We start from the raw sequence: 24,532 nt of genomic DNA, 5'->3' as shown, positions 1-24,532 counted from the left end.
ACAAGCTGGTCACTGGGTACCTTGGCAAGGGCAGCCACAGACGGAGGGCCAGAGCAGGTCTCAATGAATTAAGAAAGGGAGAGGAATAGTGACAAAGTAGAGACAGTGGAGGTTTAGCTATTTAAAGAAGTTTAACTGCAAAGTGTAGAAGCTGAAATTGGTAGCTGGAGAAACACACAGAGCACAGGTAATACGCCAGTGTTCTTTTCGCTGTTGCTGTTTTAAGATGAGAGAGGAAGAGTGGAAGGAGCCAGGAGAGAGGGAGATGTTAAAGATGTGAGAGAGACGGAGTGATCAATGGAATGACGTCTGCAGGGCAACTGGGAGGCTGGGATCCAGAGCAGAAGTGCTGGTGCTGAGCAGAAAGGACCCGGCCAGTTTCTAAGGTGACAGGCGAGAAGCAGGAGAGACCAGGTGGGAGAGGAGATTGGGGGTCAGATGGGGGAAGCCCAGAGATCCCTCATCAGGGGATTTGACTTTCTCTGGGAAGAGGAGGCCAGATCAACTTCTCAGTAGGGAGCAGGGTCGGTGGGGGTCTGAAGAGGTGGATGAGGCTTGAAACCACAGGTGTGGAGGATGGGAAAGGGAGCTGCCCAGGCCCTGGGGAGGGCTCCAATGGGAACACAGGACCATCATCCCCAAAGGTGAGGATGGGAGAAAAGACCCTGAACATCGCAGGTGTTCTAGACATGCATTTTTGGTTTGGGTTGGGTTGGGCCTTTTCTGGTTTTCAGAGCTTGAAGATTCTGAGGGAAGGAGGAGCCTGTGTGGGATAATGGACCCCCACCCCCTGCCCTCCGCCCTCCTCACAAGGCCAAAGAAATGCAGTTCCAGGCCCCAGTCCTCCCTTCCCCTAGGGCCTCCTGCCTTCCCTTCCTCTCTCCAGTGTCCCTCCTCCCAGACTGAGCCCTGCCAGAGTCTGCCGCCTGCCTGGCCACCAACTGGCTCTCTCCTTTCTGCATCTGGCTTGGGGGATGTGTCTCCCCTTCCTTGTCCTCCAGACCAGGATCTCAGAGGCAAGGTTCTGTCCTCCCTGGGCTGGGGGACGCTGGGGCCAGTCTGTCCCCATTTATCCAAGGTTCCTGGAAGGCAGAGGTCATGTCCCCCACCACCTTCCAGCAGAAAAGGGCTTCTTAAACCCCAAAGCAGAACTGATACTGCAGAAGGAACTTCAACTAGGCCTGAGAGGCACTTCCTGACGGGGGTGCAGCGTGGTCCCGTGGCCCCAGCTCCTCTGGGGAGAACAGGCTCGATCTTTCTCTTGCAAGGGGATAGAGGGGAGGGGCAGTCAGCCAAGCCCCAGAGCAAGGCTCTTTCCAAGAATCCTCAGGGGCTGGGACGAGAAGAAGTTTCCCTGATCCAGCGATTCTAAATATGGCAAAGGGAGCAAAAGCACGTGACCCACACCAGGGCTGCTGCCGCGGCGCCACTTCTCTGGGCCAGAGGCCTGTGCTGGGGTTCAGGGCTAGGGGTGAAGCCTTCATGGGGCCTCAGTTTCCCTGTCTGCACCGAGAAGGTGGGGGACATCTCAGTGACAGCTAAAGTCCCTTCAGCCCCGTAACTCTCCAGCTGTGGGGCGGAAGGGAAAAGGCCGGTCTTCAGCTAGTTCCAGAGTCTCTGAGGCTGTCCCTGGAGGGACGACAGCCGCCAGTGCACAGTTCAAACTATGAAAAACATGCGACCTCTTGGAGGATCAATTAGAAAAGGCATTCCTTTCGGCCTAAAAAAATGATGAAAAGTTGACCCTTCCAAAATGACCTCATAAGAACCAGGCATCCCTTGATCTGGGCTGATCCACCTTTGAGCACAGGCTGGATTCAGCACCACTCTCCTTCTCAGCCCAGCCCTTCGGATCGTACAGGATGCACAGAATGTGGGGCAGCCTTGGAGATGGCCCTGACAGCCCTGGAAGGGCCAACCCCATGTGGTACCACATGGCTCTGTGCCCCTCTCCTGGCCACCAGGAGATGGACACTGGCCCAAGAAAGTCTTCTCCCCACCCCCTGCCCCCATCTCGGTTGGGCTGAGCCAATCAGATTGTTTCAGGAATGGAATTAGGAACCACAGAAGCACACTGGCAGAGGTGCAGAGAGAAGTAGAGATGAGACTGCCCCTCCAGAGTCTCATCTCCCCCTCTCGACTCTGCAACCACACATCTGCTTCCTGCCACGAAGCCTCTACGGATTCTTCCCTCTCCTTCTGGTAGGTGTTCTCCACCTCCACATGCCAATTTTTCTTGAGCCAGTGTGAAAGGTCTTGGTCCCACTGTGGTATGGAAGGTGGTGTCTTCTGGACAGGGTGTTTTAATGAGTCACGGCTTCATCCTCTCCCACCTGGACCAGCTCCAAATCTCCTGTGTGTGTATGTGTGTGCTCAATCGTATCCGACTATTCGTGACCCCATGGACTGTAGCCTGCCAGGCTCCTCTGTCTATAGGATCTTCCAGGTAAGAACACTGGAGTGGGTTGTCATTTCCTACTCCAGGGGATCTTCCCAACCCATGGACTAAACCTGTGTCTCCTGCACCTCCTGCATTGGAGGGTGGGTCCTTTACCACTGGGCCAACTGGGAATCTCCTACTTGTTCTCAGTGCTTCCCTCTGCCGCGCCAGCCAGGCTACCTGGCACACCAGGTAAGTGCACTGAGCAACCATCAAGCAAGGGTGGGAGCGAGGAGGGAAGAGGGGCTCTCCACCTGTTCAGGGCTGGCCAGGCAGTGCAGACAGCCCAAATGAACGGGGAGCGTGGGCTCCCGAGCAGGAGGCCAGTGACGTGAAAGCAGACTAAGGGGTGGGACACAGGCCCCTGAACTTTGGAAATGAAAACAAGACAGTCAGTGGGAACTTCCCCCTGGTTCCCCCTGAGCCACTCGTGGAATTTGGGTGACTCGGTTTTACATGCTGAGCTCGGCATAAGATTTCATTTGAACAAAGGGCTTTCCTGCTCTTTTTTAAAGTGTGAAATCCATCGACTTGCAGGCTCAGGCCCGAGCACCTTAGCATGGCTGCAAGTCAAGCCCTTCCCCACCTGACTCTCCACACTCAGTGCCCCACCTGGCACGTGGTATTCCATTGTTGCGGCTCATTGTTCCTCCACATCAGCAAGCACAGCCTTCTCCCGTCCTCACCTTTGCTCCTGCTGTATTTATCCCTCCTCCATCCTGGCTGGGTGAGTGGAAACCCCACCCTCTGTTCCCTTAATCCCCCATTCCCACCTCTACACTCACCTCTATCATGGCATTTGCCTCAACATGTGAAAAGCACTCTTTGAGTCCCTGCCTGCTCCCACAGACCAAGAGCTGGTGGAAACCCTGTCCTTCTCACCTTGAATGCCATGCTCCCAACTCAGAATGAGAGCTGGGTAAAAGTCTCCTGAAAGAGGGGACAAACCCCGCACTGGACCTCTGACTGGTACCACCCACCTCCCCTGTGTGGCTGCTTCCATCTCCATACCTCAACCCTCCCTGCAGCAGATGGGATTCAGAGGGAAACTGAGCAGGCAGCAACACCCAGGAACCACGAAGTCCAGAGCCACAGAGCATTTACTCACTCACTGTTTACTGAGTGCTCGCCATATGCCAGGCACAAAGACCAATGATGTCCTTGCCTTCATGGAGCTTACATTCTCATGGGAAAGAGACAGATAATAGATAAACAAGACATTGTTAAAAATGTCAGATGATGCTGAAGAAAAATGAAGCTGGAAAGGGAGACAAAGAACATTGGTATGGGAGTCGGGAGCTGTTCTACGGAGGGTGGTCAGGGAGAGCAGGATTGAGAAGGTGACGTTAGGGCAGAGACCTGAAGGAAATGAGGTGGTGAGCCATGCAGGTAGGTTTCAGAGAAGCTTCTGAGTGGAAGGAAAGGCAAGTGTAAAAGACCTGTCCAGAGGGTGCCTGGTGTGTTCCAGAACCATCAAGAAGGGAGTGCTCCCAGAGAGGAGTGAGGAAGGCGGGAGTGGTAGGCGGTGGAGGCGGCAAGCAGAGCATCCACTAGCTATTGCGAGGTTTGGGGCTTTTAGTCCAAATGAGATGGGAAATTCTGAGCAGAAAATAACATGGTCTGACTTAGGTTTGCAAAAGACCACACAGGCTGTTGAGTGGAGAACAGACTATGGCAAGGTAAGGCGATGGGGGAGTGGGCTATGGCCTTTGCCCCTGCCTCGCGTTGACAAGCTAATGGTATATAATCCAAGCAAGAGATGATGGTGACCTGTACAAGGGGGAGTAGAGGTGACAAGAGGCAAGCACATACTGACTATATTTTGTCACCAAAAGATCCCTTAGGGTCAATCAATCCTCTCTTTAGAAATGGGAAACTGGGTCGTAGGTAATGTTTTTTCTTCTCTTTCCAGGCACCCGCCCCTCATCCCCACCTTAAAATTTCCTTCCTCCGGGTGGCAGGCTGGCACCTGCCCCTGCGCTTCCTACTGTATGTGTCAGGGTGGCACTGGATTCAAGGATTACACAGGCCTCCAGCTGCTTGAGCCAGGCAGGGGTCAGGGTCACCTCTAAGAAGCTTCTGTCCTCTGAATCAGCAGAACTTGTGCAAAGGGGGAAGAGGGGAGGGAGGGAAGAGTCAAAAGTGGGGAGAGAGCTAAGTCCCTGCCACTTGGTTCTCAGCACTCCCAGAGCAGAGGGCACCAAGAGCTGACAGGGTAGAACAGGAGCTTCGGGGAGGGCTGGGCCCCCTGGGGAGGATGACCTGGGGAGTCCTGCAGACTCAGCCATTGAGGATCTCACCCAGTGGGAGGCTGAGGGAGAATGATGGGAGAGGAGCATTCGGATGCCTTTGCTGCTAAAAGCAAAGCAGCATGCAAACTTGCAGGCCACACCTGGGGCTGTTGGTTACAACTGCTGCTCTGAGAGCCATGCTCAGGGTGGGAACCCGAAATCCAGGACCAGCCAGACGGAATCCAGCAAGACTGGCTCCAGTGGGCTCGGACAGCTGGGAAAGGCTTGCTGAGTGACACTGGCCTGTTCCACAGTCAAGATGGAGGGACAGCGAGGAGGATCTTAGGCTTTAGGCTGGAAGTACGTCTGCAGACAACCCCTCAGATTCCTCGGGTTCTAAGGGGAGAGGTTCCGACTGATTCAGAGTCCCCTAAAAGGCAAGGGCCTGCGCGGTGGTTCCAAGAAAGGGGTCAGGGTTGGGGGCAGCAGAAGGGGAGGCACAGGAAGAGCTGTGGGCAGAGCTAGGAACCTGGATCAACAGGCTCTCCATCATGTCTCTGCCCCACTCGGCTGAGGGGGTGGGAAGCTGTGTCTGTTTCAGTTACTCCTCAGGGACAGGAGGAGGTTGAGGAAAGGTCTCCAAGAGCCCCCATTTTCTGCTGACCTATCTGGGACTGGTGATCTTGGCTTCCCAATGGGAAATGAATGAAGCCGCCCATCCTAAGGGACTTATAGAGTCGCTGGAAGTGAAGGGTCTTTTACATTTCATTTTCAGGGCACTCCTGTGTGTGGAAAGTCTAGAGAGACTTCCTTCAACCTCCAAAGTGTGTTAGTTGCTCAGTGGTGTCTAAATCTTTGCGACTCCATGGACTTAGCCCACCAGGTTCCTCTGTCCACGGGATTCTTCAGGCAAGAATACTGGAGTGGGTAGTCATTCCCCTCTCCAGAGCATCTTCCCAACCCAGGGATCTAACCTGGGTCTCCCGCATTACAGGCAGATTCTTTACCATCTGAGCCACCAGGGAAGCCCTTCAACCTCCAAAACTCCTCTATAATTGAATAATGATAGCAAGGAGGAGTCAGGGTAGATCAAAGCAGGACTTCCAAAAGCTCATTAACCACAGAAAGAGGGAAGAGGTCGGGGGAAGACGGATTGCACCTCTAGTCCTGGCGCCCCCTCCTCTCCTGAGGAGGACAGAACTCTACACATTTGAGAACCAAAAGAAACGAACCCCTACCAGGCTCAAGAACTCAGCCTTGGCTGCATGACTGAGCAAGTGAACTGTCTCTCTCTGGGACTCAGTTTCTCCGTCTGTCTAATGGGGCCAATGATCCCTCTTACGGCAGCTTGGAGGCAGGGATCTGGCTCGCTTGAATCCCGCTCTGAGGGGTTGCAGAAAGACTTGGGTTCACTTCGGGACACGGAGGAGGCTGACAGCAGGCGGGGCTCCTCGGGAGAAGGAGGGGTTCCTGGCAAGGAGGGTTCCGGAGGGACTCCTCCCTCGGCACGGCCTCCCTCCCTTCCTTCCCGCTCCGGGGTCTGCGGGGCTGACGTCGGTGCGGGGAAGAGCTACTGGAAGGGGCGGGGCGCGGTGGTGGGCGGGGCTCCAGAGGTCCCTGGAAGGGACGGGGCGTCGCCGACACTCAGCGCCACTCGCGGGAGGGGCGCGGGCGGCGCTCAGGCTCAGGTTACCTCCCTGCGGCCTCCCCCGCCCCGCCGGCTTCTTTTTCCGTTTCCAAATTAACAATTGAAAACGCTGCGGCCTGAAAGGCGAGCAGCGGGCCAAGCGGAAAGTGTGAAGGTGCTGCCGCGTCCCCATGGACGGGGGCCGAAAAGGGGGCGCGACACCCTGACTACCCACGGCTAGCCCACCCACTAAGGCCGCTTGCTGGGCACTGAGAGCCCCGGGACCCAGAGGTGCCAAGGCCCCTAAATCGGGTCCTGGACTGATCGGGCTCCTGGTACTGCTCTGGCCAGTGTTGTCGACCCAGTGCCCAGACTCAGGGTGGTGCCAGCCCCCGAGGAGGGTGGGGTGAGGCACTAGGGCTGGGTTACTATTCTCGAGGCAGGAGGGGCAGCCCGGTGCCAAGCAGCACCCTCATCGCGCCGTCCTCAAGGGCTCCCAGAATCAGATAGGTTCACGGGTGAACTGATCAAACCACGCATGTCACCTTACAGAGACTCAGTTTCCTCATCTGGCAAATGGGGAGGGAAGATACATGGACCATAGGGAGCTGGTCGTGAGGACTAAATTAAATGAGAGGAACCATGAGGTTGGCCACAGTGAACACAGTAGACAGTAGATATTATTATCTTGGTTGATAATGATGATGATATTGAACCCTTGGCACTTCTCCACCTGTACCCACAGCCAGAGGAGCTGTCTACCAATGGGGAACATTGGAGCTGACAAGTCTTTCCCTCCCCTCGCTTCCTTGGGACTTCCCAAAGCCCCACATTATAAAGAACTGAGGCCAGGAAATTTCTTGTGAGGGGCTCAAAGTCACAGGTAAGTGAAAAAGACTAGGGCCTGAGCCCGGGTGCTGCCCCCAGGCCCCAGGGTCATCATGGAGATGGGTGGTCCCTGGGGTTGGGACCATGGTTATTGAACCCCCCTCCTCAATGTTCTGAAGATGGGTGCTAATGCCAGGTGAGCTGGAATGAATGAGTGGGTAATGGAGAGAGGCCCCACTCCTGGGCATGCAAGGGCATGGGCCAAAGAGCCAGAGGGGGAACATCAGGGAAAGGTATAGTTTCTAGGCCCCAGCCCCCCATGATGTAAGCTCCATGAATGAAGCGACTTCTCTATCTTGTTCACCACTATCTTTCCCACACCTCACACAGGGCTTGGTGCATGGGCAGATTATCAATAAATATTGGTTGAGTGAATGAATGAATGAACAGGTTCCCTCTTACACAGCTGTGGGCTTCCACTTGCCACCTATCTGGGGAGATGGGTGTAGGAAGAGGTGCTCCTCTCCCCAGCAGAATGGTGAGAGAAAGAGGCAGAAACCAAGACAGAGCAAAGGAGGACACAGGAGAGGAGGTTCCAGAAGGCAAAGTTGAGACCAACTCTTTCTTCCCAGCCCCTCACTCCTGTCCTGCCAAGCACTCACCTCATTCCTCCTCCCTTCTTCCCTCTTCACTGACCACCATGACTCCACTCCATCCCCATCCTCACCCCAGTTCAATTACCCCTTCAGTCTGAGTACCCCTCACTGATTTACCTCCACCTGAGGTTCTCAGCCCAGAGTTTGAGGCTGTACACACACTAGGCATTGCCCACACTCCACCCTTCCATACCCTGTTTCTACCTTGGTGACTTTTGTGTTCTCTCCTCTCCTCAGGATGGTCCCCTTTTTCCCCCAAGAATCCCTGATCTGCTTTGAGGAATACTTGCTCAGCCCCTGGTTGGGATTCCTGGCCCCCTCTGAGGACCCCAGGATCCCTTTGTGCAGAGACAGTTTCTACCTCTGTCCACTCCCAACCCACCAACAACAGCTCATTAGGATCTATCCATCAAGGGTAAAGCCGGTTCTGACTCTTCCACATCTCCCAGGCTGGCCAAGTAGAAGCTCAGACAGTATCTGGGAGGAAACAAGAAGACCCAGGTCTCCAGGGCCTTGAGCATCCGTGAGACAGGAATTTCCCACTGTCCTCTGCAGCCTCTGTAGAGATTTCTGGGTAAGGGCACCTTGGCGTTCCTACAGAGGTGGGTGGATGGAGGGAGAGCCAATGCAAGTCCATCTTGAACACTGGTGGGACTGGGAAAGAGTACAAATGGAGACCCACACACTATAAGCCAACAAGCTGTTAAATAAAATACGTTCTATCCTTCCTGACATATTCACCTTCGTACCGATCTGGAAGGCTAGGTTTAAAATCTTTGACTCCTTGGTGTCCCATGCTAGAATCTGGCAGAGAGGGGACAGCCAGCCCCTGCTCCCCTCCAGTGCCCAGCCCCTGGTGTGCCCTCTTCTCCTCCCACACTGGGCTCATTCCTCACTGGAAGGGCCTCGGGTACATTCCTGTGGCAGCTCAAGCCTGCTCTGATCTACACTGGCTGCAAACGTTTGCTCTTGATGCTAGGAGCACTCACACAACACTGGACCTTGGGCTGGTGAACCAGTAAAGAGGCCTGTGCTAGCCCTGAAACGGGAACTCCAGGGTCCCCTGAAGTGTGTTCTAGAATAAGGAGGGTCATGCATAGGCTCCAGGTTGGTGGCATGCAGGGCCATAGAGGCTGAGTGGGCAGAAGTCTGGACCCCCACCCTTGATTTCACCCAGAGCAGCTCAGCTTTAATGTATTTGTATATTGTACTCCTGTGTCACATTTCCTTTAAAGAATCAGATCTACTGCTTAAAAGTTTGTACCATCAGGACCCTTTCCCCCTGCTGAACTGTGGGGAAGCTGAGGTTACAGGGACCACAGTCATACAGCAGTTTAGAGCAAAGGCAGAGCTCCATCCCAGGACTCCCACTTCCTCCGCAGGCCCTGGCCTTCATGAGCACATTTCTGATCAGTAAGACCCAGTGCCTCTAGCAGACATGCCACTGGGAGGTGGTGAGTGCCCAGTCCCTAGTGGGGTTTAAGCAGGCCTGCTGCTGGGCCCTCCTGCCTTGACAGGGGCTGGACCCTCCACTCAGAACGCTCAGTTCAGGAGTGGATTGAGAGGCCAGAACAGGCCTGAGAAGGAGAGGGAGTCCTGGTATAAATAACTGTGGGGGGCCGAGATGTTTGGGCCCGTCTCCTGGGAGACGGCTGTGTTTACCGCCCAGCGAGGGGGGGGCACGGCCCACACATTTGCCTCCCTGACTTGTAGCCAAATTTCTCCAGGAAGGGGTGGCCCAGCATTAGCCCCAAACACTCAAAACTCTGCACCCTGTCAGGTCCTCTCCCTAACTCTGCCCCAGCCTGGGCCCCAAACCTCCCTGCCATTGCCCCATCCTTGAGCCCCAGATGCTGCATGGCGCTGCATCTCCACCAGTCACAGACACCCCAGCATCTGCCCCCATAGGTCCCGACTAGGCCTCAGTTGGTGTGGGGGTGGGGCGGGGAGCATGGGCAGGGCAAGGGGAGGCCCCAAGCAGAGGAGCCGGGCACTTGCCAGGGATTTGAGCTGGGGCTGCTGGGCATGGAGGGGTGGCGGCCAGGGACAAACCTCTCCCACGGCCCTGGCCAAGACGGAAGAGGGCTGCAGCCCCTGGATTAGAAAAGTACAAATCCCTCTCCCCACCCTGTGCCCACCCCATGCCTGTCATGTGCAAGGCATTAGATGGCCAGACTCCAGCGTGGGAGGGGCTGGCAGGTGCCCTGTTAGTCATGCCATGACCAGCTCTTCTCTCCAGCTAGGCAGGCCACGAGAAAAAAACCTTGATGCAGGAGGGCAAGTGGAAAGGTCCCTTCCCAATGGGGCAGCAGCTGCAGCCTAGCCCAAGCACAGAAGCACAGGGGGAAAAAAAAAAAAGAAGCACAGGGGTTGATGCGAGCTGAGTTCCAGCCTGCCAGCCAGCCTAACTTCACACACACAGACACACACACACACACACACACACTTTGGCCAACCAACGGACGGAGCCTGCTTGGGACACCAGCTGCTTTTCACTGAGAGCTCAAAATAGGACCCGTGTCCATCAGAGGTCCTAGACAGGTGCCCAGACACCTGGGCTCCAGCCCCATATCAGCCACTTCTCAGCTGAATGCCCTTGGGCAAGTCACTTCTCCTTCCTGGGCCTCAGTATAAAAACAGTGTAATAAATATCTTCCTCCAGCATTGTGAGAATTCAGTGAGATTCATTGAGTAAACATTGATTAAGCCCCATAATGCATTGGAGAATGGCAACCCACTCCAGTGTTCTTGTCAGGAGAATCCCAGGGATGGGGGAGCCTTGTGGGCTGCCATCTAAGGGGTCGCACAGAGTCGGACACGACTGATGCGACTTAGCAGCAGCAGCAGCATGATGGGTCAGGCATGCCTTAAAGCCTCAAATGGGAGAGGTGATGCTCTTCCCAGTATGAGGTAGCATTTTGGACCCCAAGGCCGAAGCTCAGAGATGTGAAGAGACCTGCCCAAGACCACACAGAGGACATGAGCCCAGGCCAGCGCTGCTGAGAGGTTTGCACTGGCTCTTCATTATTGATGGGGACAATCGGGACTCTTGGGCTAAGCCTGTGCTCTGCCACTAGCCTAAGTTTGTTGCACGCCCTCTTCTGGGCCTCAGTTTCTGCATCAGTAGACTGAGGGGGCTGGGTGGGGTCAGTGATTTCCACACCCTAACTGGCAGACAGGGAGCAAGGAGTTCAACAGGCTAGGCCTTGTGGGCTCTGCCCCTTTCCCCTGGGTACCCCACCATCCACTGGGCTAAACTCGGGTGCTCTTGTGGGGCTGTTCTAAGATCACTGTTCTGGGGACCCCCACAGACCCCAGACCCCCATCAGAGCCTGCACCTACCCACTCTGCTTCCAAGGCCTCCCTCCACTCATTCACACACACCTTCCCCCAGGCCAGGCTTTGCATAAGCAGCTGAACTTTCCATACAGGCAAAAACCCTAGGGCTTCAGGCCAGGTCCAGCCCGGCCCTGGCAGGGTTAGTGGGCAGCTCCAGAGGAGCCGCTCAGATGGCTGGGCCGTGAGGGGAAGGCAGAGGGAAAGAGAGGCCAGGCGGGTGGCAGCCCCAGAGCGCCCCACGGGAGTCCGCCTCCCTTGCTAGACCCAGAGGGGCGTTTCTCAGACACCAATTCGCCCATGGCACTCCTGTCCCCAGTTCTTTCCTGAGGCCAGTCTCCTCCAGGAAGTCTCCGCTCCTCAGCCTGCAGTTCTCAGCCTGGCCTCACTCACGCTCCAGCCTCTCGTCTGCACACCTCCTGCCCCGTCCAGGCTCAAACTCTCCTGCCCTCTCTCAGTTCTTTGCAAAGGTCACGTTCAGCCCCACCTCAGGGCTTTGCCCATGCTAGTCCCTCAGCCCAGGATGCTGTTCCCTCCTCCTTTTTGCCTGGTTGACTCTGAGTCCTCACGTTTCAGGTCTCCACTGAAACCTCTTCCTCTGGGAAGCCTTCCCAGTCACCGCCAGTTTGGGGCTGGGTTCGGCTCCTCTGAGCTGGGCCCGCACAGGATTCCACCCAGACAGCTGCCAGCCGCCTGGCACATCTCCTGCCAGGGAGCAGGGGAGAGTCAGATTCATTGCTCTGTCCCCAGCTCTTGGGATAGGGCCTGGCCCCTCAAGGACTGCCAGGCAAGGGCTTCCCAAATGAAAGAGCAAGAAAGTGTAGAACTGGGGTAGAGACAGAACCTGAACTTTAAGGCTCAGCTGGTCCTTGCAGCAGCCTCCCAGCAGGCAGGCCCATGGGGGCCAGTTAGGTATGCATGTGTGTGCTCGGTCACTCAGTCGTGTCCAACTCTTTGCAACCCCAGGGACTGTAGCCCGCCATGGGATTCTCCAGGCAAAAATACTGGAGTGGGTTGCCTGAGCCATCAGGGAAGCTCCCAGTTAGGAATAATCTGGTGGGAAAGATGACGGCCTCTAGAGCTAGATTCTGGGGTTTGACTGACTCCTGGCCCCAGAACCTATACTCACGCAAGTTACTCAACCTCTCTGTGCCTCAGCCTCCTCATCTGAAAAATGGGCATAACCATAGGACCTACCTCCTCTGGTCACTGAAAAAGTGAAAGAAAAACCAGCAAGTCCTCAGAGCAGTGTCAGCACACAGCAGGTCCTCCATAAGCACAGGCTCTTATTACCTTTATTATTATTGGGAGGCCCAGCAACAGGGGAGGCTGAACCTCAGAGAGGGAAGTAACTGCCTGAAGTCACCCAGCGAGATGGTGTGTCTTGCTTTCCCAGCCCAAACCACACTCCCCGTGTATACTGCAAGTGTCCTCCACCCTGGCTCGCCCACTGGGGCCCAGTGAACCTGCTTCCACCTTCTCACATCACAGAGGCCCTCCCACTCAGGCTTCAAGTCGGTCCTCCTGGATACTCACCACTTAGTGGCTGTGTGACAGGGCACATGCTGACCATTTAAGCTTCAGTATCCTCTCCTATGGACTTCCCTGGTAGCTCAGCTGGTAAAGAATCTGCCTGCAATGCAGGACACCCTGGTTCTAATCCTGGGTTGGGAAGATCCCCTGGAGGAGGGCATGGCAACCCACTCCAGTATTCTTGCCTGGAGAATCCCCATAGACAGAGGAGCCTGGCGGGCTACAGTCCATAGGGTCACAAAGAGTCGGACACGACTGAGCGATAAGCACAGAACAGCATCCTCCTCTATATAATAGCGTAATGACAGTGCCTACCTCCAAGGGCTCTGAAAAGGATTAAATGAAGTACAGTAGCATGTGGAAAATACCCCACATCTGGCACCACACCCCATACAAGTTAGACTATGAAACTCATTAGTATATGAAAAACGTTAGAACTCTGGGTCTCTCAGCCTGGCCCCAGTAAGGTTGTCATAGAGAACCCCCCCACCTTGCCCCCAGGCCTCCAGCTACTCTGCAGGGGCTCCTGAGGAAAGGAACTGCCAGTCTGGAATACATGCTCTTCAGGCCAGGGTGAGAAGAGGGAGCATGCGCTGGGGAGAAGGGAGGGTAGAAGCACAGGAGGCCCTCTGTTCCTCACAGCACTTCATAGTCCATGAGGCACTTGATGCTGGGGGCAGGCAGAGATGATAATTGTCCTTCTCCATGGATGATGGGAAGCAAGAGCCTGAGCGAGGCTGAGTCACCTGCCTGAGGTTACACAGCCTTTAAGAAGCAGAGGTGGGCACCGTTCCCCAGCCTGCCGACTCTGGGTTCAGTGTTCTTTTAACTGAGGGGCAAGCCCTGATCCTGGGTGACCTGCCCCATCCTCCGTGCAGACCAGTCTTGGCAAGAGCCCTGGCTGGTCCTCGCTGTACTCCAGGGCAGGCTGGCCCGGAGGCCCAGGAGAAGCAGAAAGGTCAGACTGACAGCCGCCCCCCAGCCCTCTAATCCTTCCTTTCCTACCTGGACTCCTCCCACTTCCGGTCCCAATGCTCAGACCGGAGGAGGCAGGATGGCGCCCAGACTCAGGGATTTCACGCACGGGTAGAATTTTCAAAAACAATTTAGGGACTGCATGAGGTTGTCAACTTTTTTATTTCGCCAAGTAAGGACATTCTTTAAAAAATTCCCAGGCCCATCATTTCATAAGAGAAAGGACATAATCTCAGACTAAATGACAGTCCTTTAAATGGAATAAGTTTAGCTTTATGAAAAAGTCACCACGTTGTCCTTAGTTCTCTCAGCTTTGCCTGAGGTCACTGAAAAAAGCCTGGGTCTGCTGACGCATGTGAGACTCCTTTGGAGCTTGGGCTTGGGAGTCACACAAACACGGGCTTGAGTCCTGACTCCAAGTCATGTCACTTGGGGCACATGATTCCCGCCTTCTGAGCCTCGGTTTCCTATCTGCAAAATGGGAACATGAATACTGCTGCCACATAGCAGTACCTGGGGAGCTAAGTGGTCTCATGTTTGCAGAGCCCTAGTTCTGAGAAGAGATCAATCAAGCCCGGGCTCCCAGCCAGTGGTGCCTCCCTGACCTGCCTATGGCTCTCCGTCATCCACAGGGTAAAGCCCACCTTTATAGCCTGACCCTCAGGGCCTTGGACACACGAGACTCTGCAGATCCTGGGGCAAAGAGGGTAGAGGGGCAGACTACCACCTCAAAGCCTTTTCTCTAGCTGTTGCCGCCACCTGGAGCGCGTTCAGGACAAAAATCACAAGCGTTTCCAGCTCACTGCCTGCACCCAGAGGACCTAGGGGTCCTTTTTCCACTCCTCTCTAATCAGCAAAACCCTTCTCATCCTTACAGCCTGCCTCAATGTCACCTTCATTCCCTGGCTCAGCAAACATTCACTGATTACCAACCCAGAACTGTGGTCAACCCCCACCACCGAGAGGAGCCCAGAACACACAAGGGTGGGTGAGTAGAGCTCAGGGGTCTCTGAAGGGCCCCCAGTCAAGCTTCAGGTGCAGCGTGCAGTGATTCCAAGGAGAAGTGGTGGTTCAAACTGGGATTTGAAGGAAAGATAGGAGTTCTCTAGATGATGGGATGGGCGGGAGAGGGGAGGGAGTTTGAGGCAGAAGGAAAAGCATCTGGAGTATTAAAGGCACACCTGGGCGCACTCCAAGCTGTTTCTTAGGCGAGGAGCCAAGGATGCTTGAGAAAGGGCTTCCTGACTTGGGCCCTAGGGGTAGAGAAGTCACTGCTGGGGAGGGGAGGGGAGATCTGGAGACAAATGCCAAGCCTTAGGTTCCTTGGGGATGAAGAGGCAAGGGGTCCACAGGAATCTTAGGAATGAAACTGCAGAGTGGGAGGCTGTCATCACAGAGGTGACCACCGCCCCAAGTCAGAGGAGTATGTGAGACACACCCTCACCCACACAGAAATTGTACATGGAGAGGAGGACCCAAGACAGAGCCCCAGGAGCCCTGATATTCAAGGAGCAGAAGGAGGAGGCAGCTGACAGAACCCTGGGAAGAGCCCAAGGGAAGGGCCTGTGCGAGCAAGGAGGCAGCAGGGCAAAATCCCAGGGGCCACATCCTGGGTTCAAATCCTGTTTCAACAACTTATTAGCTATATTGACTTTGGGCCTTACTTTCCCTATCTGTAAAATGGGGCTAATTTATTTTTCAACAAAAAGGAAGACAAAGGGCATGGGGTTGGGGGGAGAGGCATGGTTCATGTGTTCCTCTTCCATCCTGTGTCTCTCCCACCAGATGGTTACCAGCCCCCAGAGGCTGGAAGATTAGATGAGTAAATGAAATCAGGGACTGCCCCCAACTCTCAGAGGACAGGGTGGAACTGGCAGGCAGCTTCCCTCTGTTCTCAGCGACTTTGGCATGACTCTCATCTATTGCGGAGGGGAGGTGGAGAAGGCCCCAGGTGTGCTGGGTTCTTCCTCCTGGCCTCAGTTTCCCCAACTGTGAAGTGAAGCCATGACCTGCTTGAGCTCAGAGGCACTTCTGGTTTTGATGCTCTGCGGCAGGAGGAAGGGTGAGGGGAGAAAGGCCTGTTCCAGACCTGCTGGTCTTGCCCCAGGGAAGGTGGTCCCACACAGGTCTGGGGCCCCATTGTCCCCAGGGCCGGGTCCTTCCAGAAGAGGGTGGCAGCCGGGCCAAGCAGGGCAGGAGCAGAGGTGCCGGGATTGTGCTGACAGAGCAGTTCCTTCTCCCTTTTTCTCTCCCTACCCCTCCCCTCCCAGGGGACAGCGGAGCCCAGCAAAAAATAAACCCAAAGACAGTGACCTGGACGGGCCTGAGGCTCCCAGGGAGGAGCAGCAGGGAAGCAAGGATGGAAGAGAGGTAGCCTGTGGCCACCCTCCCTAAACGCTCAAGGGCGCCTGATCTGTTCCTCCCCCGCCCCCAACAGAGGGGCTCAAGCAGCTCCATCCACTCTCCTTCCATCACATTGTGAGGGGCCACTTGCTTGATGGGGACAATGAGCAGAGTAAATCTTGTCCAACCCAGCCTGAGATGGGCTCCCCAGCACTGGAAAGGGTACCCCAGGGAATCTCACTCTGCCTCCTGGTGTGGAGCAGTCAGTCCTTCCTGCTGTCTGACCTCCATCTCACCTGCTTCAGTGGGTCCATTTATCTCCAGCTCCCCCCAACTTCCCCAGCTGCCTGGCCTGGATGTCTGAGGAGTCTCAGGAGAAAGCCTTCCCCAGATTTCCCTGCAGGGATTAGGGAGGCCCCCTGGGCTGGAGACCCCACTCCACCCACCGCTCCCTAAATCTCAGAAAGGAAAGAATCGCTGAATCCCTGCTCCCTCGCCTCCCTCCCTCAGGCACTGCCCACGGATTCCCAGCTCAATTAGTCTGCTGCCTGGGGCTGCCCCTCCTATTCTCACTACCCCCCAGGTGCCAACCCCCAGGGAAGGCAGATCCTGCCTGAGGGACAAAAGTTGCCCAGAAAACCTGGAGTCCTGCAGTGGGGGCTTTATAGGGGCCCCAGAAGTCTGATCAGCACCCTCTCCCCAGCCCCTCAGGGTCCCCGATGGAGGCAGGCAGTCTTCTGAGTGCCCTTCTCAGTGCAGCCCACTCCTGGGCGGGGGGGCTCAGGGAGAATGTGCTGGAGAACTCCCACCACCCTGCACCCTACAAGGCTGAAGGTCTGAGACAGAGGCTCCTCCCATTCATCCAGAGTCCCACTGTGCCAGGCAGCCCTTACCAGCCCACTTTCCCGTTTAGCCCCATTTTACAGAGGGGGACAGTGAGGCTCAGGGGCTGGGATGGAGTAGGGGGCAGGCATCCTCCCAGCCAAGTGTTGGGACTGAGACCTCTCAATCTCCTTGGGGATGCCCTGTGCCTATCCACAGAACAGCAAGCTCAGGAGAGAGCGGGGCAGGGGCGGGGGCCAGGGCGGGGGGGGCGGCCCTCCCCTCCCTGCACATGCCCCTGGGTCCCACAACTCCACTTCTGCCTGCCTGGGGCCAGGCTAGCTGCAGGGTTTGACCTCAGCTGTGCAGTAACACTCTCATGGATGCCCTCCTCTTTGTATGCACGCAGACAGGCACACACCTCCACCCTCTCTGGGAGCCCCTGGGAGAGGAGGCAGGAAAGCCCAGTGGTCCAGACAGACTCTACAGCCTCCTCACTGGACAGCCCCCACCACCACCGCCAGGCTGGGGCAGACATGCTCGGTCTCCCTCTGCCTCCCCAGACCTGGTACAGAGTTGACGCTCTTTAACTCTATGTGTCAAGTGAAGGAAGGAACTGTCAGTGAGATGCTAGGCACCCAGCTTGGCGTCCTGGAGCCACCATCTCACTAGCTGCAGGATCCTGAGCAGGTGTGTGACGTCCCCTCACCAGCCCCACTTTCCTCGAGTGGGCATGAGCATAACTGGTGCCCAGCTGATGTAATGGTTGAGAGGGTTAACAGAGAGAGTGCCGCGGAGCATTCCTCAGACGCCCACAGACGCGTCCTCAGGCTCCCTGTGCCGAGCTGCTCACCCCGCAACCCAGGGGAACGCAGCTCCTGCTCTGTCCTGGGGAACACCCAGATACACTCACGGTGCCGACAAGGACATCCATCAAACATCTCCCTGGGGAGGAGTGCGATGACAACAACAACAATATAATAATAATGGTGATACTCAGGTGCTCCCCCTCACTTGGCCCTGACAGTTCTAGAGGCAGGTATTATGCGTCCTATTTTTTTCTGATGAGAAAACAGAAGCTCAGAGAGGTTAAGTAACTTGCCCAAGGACACATAACTGCCAAGAATAGAAGGAGAAATGAACCCGAATCTGGCAGACTCAGATCCCATACTCTTAACCTCGGTGGGGCAACCTCTGGGGAAATGAAAAGTTCCCCCTATTCATCCATCTCAGCCCCACAACTGTCAAACACTCAGAATTCCCTGCCGGGGCCCCATAGCCCATAAGAAGGTCGGTCCTGGCCAAAGACCCACAGGTGTGCATGGGGGCGGAGGAAAGGAGCTGAGAAAACCTCCAGCTGGCTTCTCCAAGTCTGGAGAAGTTCCCCACACGGCCTCCTCTGGGTCTGCAGAGCCCTCCTCTCTCCCTGTTCCCCAGGCCATTTCAGCTCCCTTGACTGGCTCTGAGAACCTTAAATTTATCACCCACTCAAAGTGCTGCCATCAGCCTAAGAAGAACCACCTCTTGAAACTCTCCTGGCTCCAACATTCTGAAAATATAGATTTCTGCAGCAACAGACACTGAAGTTAGACATCCAGCAGGGCTTCCTCGATGGAAAGAATGAATGTACCATGGAGCTGGGATAGGGTAGTAGACAATAAGAGATCCAACATGCTCCAGTGACCCCTCAAGGAGAATGTGGAAAGGAGGGAGCAAAGGAGTGGAAGGGGAAGGGCGAGAGATAGAAGAAGGGCTGGAAGGCTAGCAGGATAGCCTCTCCACTTCCCTTCTTACAAAGACCAACCTAAAGGACTGAGACTGAAAAACAGCAGTACAGAAAATGTGGGTCACACCCCAAGACTTTCGCCATTGCAGGGCCAAGTTCTTGGAGCAATCTTCCTGATCAGCTGAGCGATGAAAAACAGTATCTAAAATCCTGATCTGGGACTTCCCTGGTGGTCCAGTGGCTAAGAATCTGTGCTCCCAGTACAGGGGGTCTGGGTTCAATCCTTAGGCAGGGAACTAGATCCCACATGCTGCAACTAAACTAAAGATCCCGCATGCTGCATTGAAGATCCTGTGTGAGGTGCAGCCAAATAAACAAAAGCATTCAAGTCCTGATCTAAGAGGCAGAAGGCCTCAGTTCCAGGCACAGTTCTACCACCAACTCATCAGCTGTGACCTTGGGCAAGTGCCTGCCCCTTTCTGTGACTTAGTGAACCCAGCAGTGCACCACAGGGCCCTTCAGGAGAAGCAAAGCCTGGCAAAGTGCTAGGAAGTCAGCCACCCCTTCCACATGGGTCTGGGGCTGCCCAAGGCAGATGAAGAAACACACACAGACCCATAAGGGCACCCTTGCAGCTGTGGACAGGCATGGGCAGAAAACTCAGGAGATGGGACCGGCTCTGCCCTGCGCAGACCCAGGTGTGTGTCTGTGAAGACAGAGAAGAGGTGGGAGCAGCTGTGATTGGACTTCTTTGCCCTGGATGTGTGCTGGGTGTGCTCTTATGACATCCATGGGCAGGTGTGTCCAAGTTGCCAAGAGTGCGTGCGTGAGACAGATCGATGGGCATATAGTGGGGATGTGTGTGTGCAGAACTGTTGCCATGCACAACCAAAGTGTGACTGCATGTGCGAGGCCGGGCAATTGCCATCCAGTTTCACAAAATCCTGCCACTGCCCGCCTCCCTATGCCCACTGCCTGTGTGCTAGGGACACAGGGACAAGGGCGCAGGAGCACAGCTTCTGAGCAACCCAGGATTGGGGTGCAGGCTGGAGGCGAGGTGCAGGAGGAAGACAGTGCGGGCAGCCCCGGCTCTGGGCTGAGGCTCCTCCACGCTGATTGCAGGACCTCTCCTGAGCCTCAGTTTCCTCACCAGCACGAGGAGGACACCAGCACCCACCTTGCCGGGTTGCTGAAGGACACAGCGACAGTGGTTTATAGAGGACGCTTAGCTCGGTGCTCGGCACATAACTGATGATCCACACGTGATCAGCAATTTCAGTTCAAACTTCAAGAGCCAACCCAGGCAGCCTCAGGGAGCAGTGGGGAGACCCTGCACAGGGAGTCAGGAGTCTTCGGCTCCAGCCCTTGCACCTGCCACTGATCTACTGTGTGATGGGTCTCCAGAGCCTCGGTTTTTTCATCCACAAAATGGGGCTGTCAAAATGTGTGGCCCCATCTCCCAGGGAGGCCGGTGGGCTCTGGGCACCCTTTGCTGGCCATGTTCTTTCTCAGACAGTCAGGGTGGGGGGGGGACGCCGGGGTTGGGAGGCTGAGGGCTTCGGGAGCTGCCGCTGCCTCCTTCCCTCCCCATTCCCACAGCTTCTGACCCCAGGGACAAGGCTGCCGGAGGATGTTTACAGAGTGTAAACCTTCACTTAGAGAAAGTTCGTGGGGCAGCTGGGGGCTGGGAGCTGCAAGAGTCCCACAGCAGCGCAGCTTGGACTTGCCCCTTCCAGCCTCTGACTTCAAAAGGGAGGCCGGCGTGGCCCTTGGCAGCGGGCAGCAAGGAGCAAAGATCCCTTCCAAGGGCTCGGAAGCAGGATGGGCAGTGATGTTGTGTTTCTCAAAATCCAGAGAGCGGGGCCTGTGAAGAGTTGAGGGCTGAAATCAAGGACTAGGGCCCAGGGGAGGAGAGTGGGGGCTTGGTGACAGGACTGAGGGCCTGGAGGGAGGCGGAAGGGCTCGCAGAGCTAGCAGTCTCTCTTTCTGGATCTCAATGAGAAGACAGGAGTCAGGGGGTTCCCACTTCCCAGCGGCTGCAGTCGCTGGCAGAAGAGGTGGAACTAGGGCTGGTCCTCTGGGCAATCGCCCACACCTCGGGGGCCAGAGAAGGTGCGGGTTCTGGGTGGGGCCCAGAGGGACCTGGCTGGCAGGTGTGAGGAAGGTGTGCCCTGGGGTGAAAGGGCCTGCTCACCTCCATTCCCTCCTCTCTAAGTCTTTCTCCCAGAGGCTTCCCTGCTGGGGCCTCTCCCACCAGGGCCCACGTCTCCCACAAGGGGGTCCTAGCTACCTGTGCACCCTGGACTCCCCTCGTTTGGGCTGCCTGTGAGGGTCACTGGGGATGGGGGAAGGATTTTGACCAAAAGTGGAACAATCGGAGTCGAAGTCCAATGGTAGGAAGCACTTCCTGGCTCGCGCAAGACCCTGCAGGGAGTGACCCCCATCTGGAGCTCCTCAAGAACAGGAGAGGCCTCCCAAGCAGCCCCCTCCCCCAAGCCCAATAATACCATCCATCCCTCACATTCCCGAAGGCCCCTGCAGCTCACCAAAGTCCTTCCCATTCATTGCTCATCCAAGTCGAAAGCCCACAAGGCTGGGGTTTCTTCCCACTCTGATGGCCCAGAGATCTAAAGCTCAGAGACCTGTGGCGATCAGCCCAAGACTGCACAGCATGCAAGAGGTGGGGTTCCTGACCCCTCAGCACCCCATGACCTCTAAGATGAATGACCAGTTCCCCGAGATCCCCAAACATCCGGACATTTTCATGCCGCATTTCATCTCCCAGAGCTCCCGAGAGATGCCTCAGCCTTGGGCTCCTGGGGACAAATGGTCAGAACCAGCCTGGCCCTGGCCAGGGCATTCCTGGCATCCAGAAAGGGCAGGATGTGGGGCAAAGGTACCAGCAGATTTAGCTCCTGGAGAGGAAGGAGCGGCCCCTCCAGAGGAGGGGAAGACAGTGTTGGCCAGAGGACATGAGGCCAACTTCACCCCCAGTGACCTTTACAGGGGCTGAGAGGCCAGGCCTGGGGACTAAAGACCCCCACCTCAGAGCCCTAGCCTTTCCCTAGGCCCAGCCTTGCCTTGGAAAAGTCATGTCCCTAGTGGGGCCCGCGGAGAGTCTCAGGCTCCACGAGCACCCAGGCTGTAGGGTGGGCAAGGGGATCTCAATGCAGAGGCTCTTAATTTGCAGTCCCCTGCACCCTCATGCCCGATCCCACTGTCCCTGCTACCCCAGCACAGAACCCGCAGCACTCCAACAGCGCTCTCTGCAGCGAAAAATTCACCCAGGCCCTCCCAATGGGCACTGGGGACTGGGCTACTCCTAACCACTGACCCTGACCCTAAGTCTGACCTCATGTCTAGAGCGATCTCAACTCTCTGCCCCACCCCCACCTGGCCCACCCGAGGTCCCTGCACCAAGCCATGGCTGTCATCCCCACAGGCTGGCGCCGAGGTGCAAAAAAGGGAACATGCAGGCTTGAAAGAGCGCCCTTCCTCTACCCTCCATGTGGTCAGGGGGCTCCTTTGCCAGCATTTCCTCCCCTCCCGTCGGAAATTCTGTGGGCCAGTTAGGACTCGGCAGAGGCAGGCAAGCCGGCAGCAGTGGGTCAGGCAGAAAGACAGACCAAAGGCAGGTGGAAACAGACGAGCAGAAGAGTGACAGTCAGGTGGATAGGCAGATGGACAGACAGGCACACAGATAACTGGACAGGTCAACAGAGGGGTGAAGACAGACTAGCAGAAGGAGAGACGGAGACACAGGACAACTCACACACAGACAGACTCTCTCTGGCAGAAGGACAGTCAGACAGGCAGGAGGACTGTAGGATAGTCCAGTGGACAGGCAAGGGGACCACCCCGGAGACCCTAAGACCAGAAGGCCTTCTCTGGGGGCAGCAATAAGGGATTGTCTCTCTCTCTCGGGCACCTTTGAGCGTCTGAGCGACAGGCCCAGTCTTTCAACTGATATCTGCTGGGCCTCTCATGTTCCCGGCTGGGCCAGGCCGTCCCCCAAGACAGAGCTCTAAGCTGCCAAAATTCACTCTTTACATCCAAGAAGGGTCAGTGTTTTTGAAAGTTGTAAGAGCCTGGTGAAGGGAGGAGGGGGCCCGCAGCCTGAGTGTTTCCAAACCTACCCCTCTCCTCTTTCTTTTCCCCTGGGGGTGCTCAGAGCCAGGCCTGGCTCTCCCTGGTGCGGCCGGGAGCTGGGCAGGCTAGCTGGCCGAGCCCACAGGGCAGGCGGCATGGCCCACTGCTGCCACGGGGAAGTTGAGGGTGGAAGGGAAGACGAGGGTGGAAGGGAAGACTGAGTGAAGACTCGCAGAAGTCAGCACATGCCAGTGTCAGAACTCTGGTGGCTCAAGGGGACTCCCAAACACCTATAATTGGGGGCCAGTGCTGGGGTGGGGTGGAGGTCGTCCCTGGAGAGGGACATCTCTGGGGCGAGCCCAGGTAGGAACCTACTGCAGCTACAGAGCTGTGGAGAAGGTGACAGTGTGGGAGGGCCAAAGGGTCCTCTGTGTCTGGGACACGGGGAGACAGAAGTGAGGAAGAGAAAAGAGGGAGCCACACTTTAGTGGCTCCAGATTGGAGAGAGATGGGGGACAATAAGCAGGATGTGGGGAGTACTTGGAACAGAGGAGCAGGGGTTGGAGAAAGGGTGGAAATAAGGAGTTGAGATGGGGGAGGTCAGAAGCCAGGTCAGGCAAGGGTCAGGACTTGGCGAGCGGGAATTAGGATCAGGCTGAAGGGGATCAGAAATCGGGCTCAGGTCTGGGGGCAGAGCGATGAGGGTCGGCCGGCCTCGGGGCTGGGGGACAGGAGGCGGAGCCAGGGCGGGGCGGCCGTCCCCCTCAGGGCCCAGGCTCCAGCAGGGGCCGCGCGGGGCGGCAGCGCGAGGGCGCGGCCGGGGACTCGGGGTCGCAAACTCACATGAAGACGTGGTAGACGAAGGCCCAGCCGCGGGGTCGCTCCAGCACGTTGTAGACCCAGTTCTGCAGGCGGCGGTAGCGCTTGTGCGCGGCGGAGGAGCGCTGGCCACAGGCGGAGCCCGAGCCCGAGCCTGGTCCTGGGAGGGGTGCGCCTGGCGGCAGGGGGCTGCCCAGGAGGCCCAGGCGACGCGGGGAGCCGCCCCCGCCCGCCTCGCCCCGCTCGCTCTGCACCGCCGTGAGCGCCACCAGCTCGGCGCGGGGGGCGTCCCCGGGCGGGGGGGCCAGGCCGAGCCGGCGCGGGGGGGCCTCGGCCATGGGCGGCGCCGGGCGGGAAGGGGCCGGGGCCCGGGTCCGATCCGGAGCGGGGGCGCGCGCGGGGCGCTCAGCGGCGCATGGCTCGGACCCGGGGCCGGCGGGGCGGCCCGGGGCGGGCGCGGTCGGCGGGGGTTAGGGGTCGGGCCGGGGCCGCTCCGGGGCCGGGGGCGGGCGCTCGGAGTCGGGGGGCCGACTGAGCCCGCGCTGACCGCCCGCTTCCCCGGCGACTGGGGCGGCTCTTTCCGACTCCAACTCTCTTATTACGCGCTCCATGCCGCTCGCCTTTCCACCTGCCGCCGGCGCGCCGCTCACATGTCAGCCTCCCCCGCCCCGCCCCGCCCCCGCCGCCCCCGCCCGCCCCGAGGCCGCCTTCCCAAATCGGGAGGGAGCGAGCGAGCCGGCGAAGCCGGGAGGAGGGAGGGGACGCGCGGGGAGGCGGCGGGAGGACGCCCCTGCCGCGCAGGCAGCCGAGTCGGGGCGGGGACCGGACCGCGTGGCGGCGGTCCCCGGGGGCCGGCCTGCGGGTGCGAGCCGCGCGCCGGGCTTCGCGGGGCTGCGTGGACCCGAAGGCCGGGCTGGGGGCGGGCGGGACGCCTCCGGTGTTGTCGCCGGAACGAGGAGTCGCTGCCGCGGTAGGGGACGCGCGTCCCGCGGAGTTTAGGTGCGAGTGGATGCAGACGTGCCCGCTGTGTGTGCCGAGTGGGTGGCTGTGGCTCCTCGAGCTGGTGGGGTTGAGTCAGGAGGGGCGGGGCGGGGGCACGAGGTGGAT

The 24,532-nt window shown here is 57.3% G+C and overlaps 1 protein-coding gene across 7 annotated transcripts in view; it reads right to left on the bottom strand.

Moving 5' to 3' along the window:
* The window catches only part of KCNQ4 (potassium voltage-gated channel subfamily Q member 4), a 59,072-nt gene extending 34,990 nt beyond the window's left edge, over nt 1–24,082 (bottom strand). For all 7 annotated transcript variants that reach the window (XR_011463727.1, XM_070368229.1, XM_070368231.1 and 4 more), the window contains exon 1: nt 23,450–24,082. Coding sequence is in view for 6 of the 7 variants with exons in the window: in XM_070368229.1 (XP_070224330.1) it covers nt 23,450–23,763 (314 nt within the window). In the remaining variant the exon portion in view is untranslated. The remainder of the gene's footprint in view (nt 1–23,449) is intronic.
* Nucleotides 24,083–24,532: the final 450 nt, after the last annotated feature.

Source organism: Bos mutus, chromosome 3 (genome assembly GCF_027580195.1).
Source record: "Bos mutus isolate GX-2022 chromosome 3, NWIPB_WYAK_1.1, whole genome shotgun sequence".
NCBI lineage: Eukaryota > Metazoa > Chordata > Mammalia > Artiodactyla > Bovidae > Bos > Bos mutus.
The sequence above is the reverse complement of the archived record's forward strand: the minus strand, read 5'-3'. Positions and strand labels throughout refer to the sequence as shown.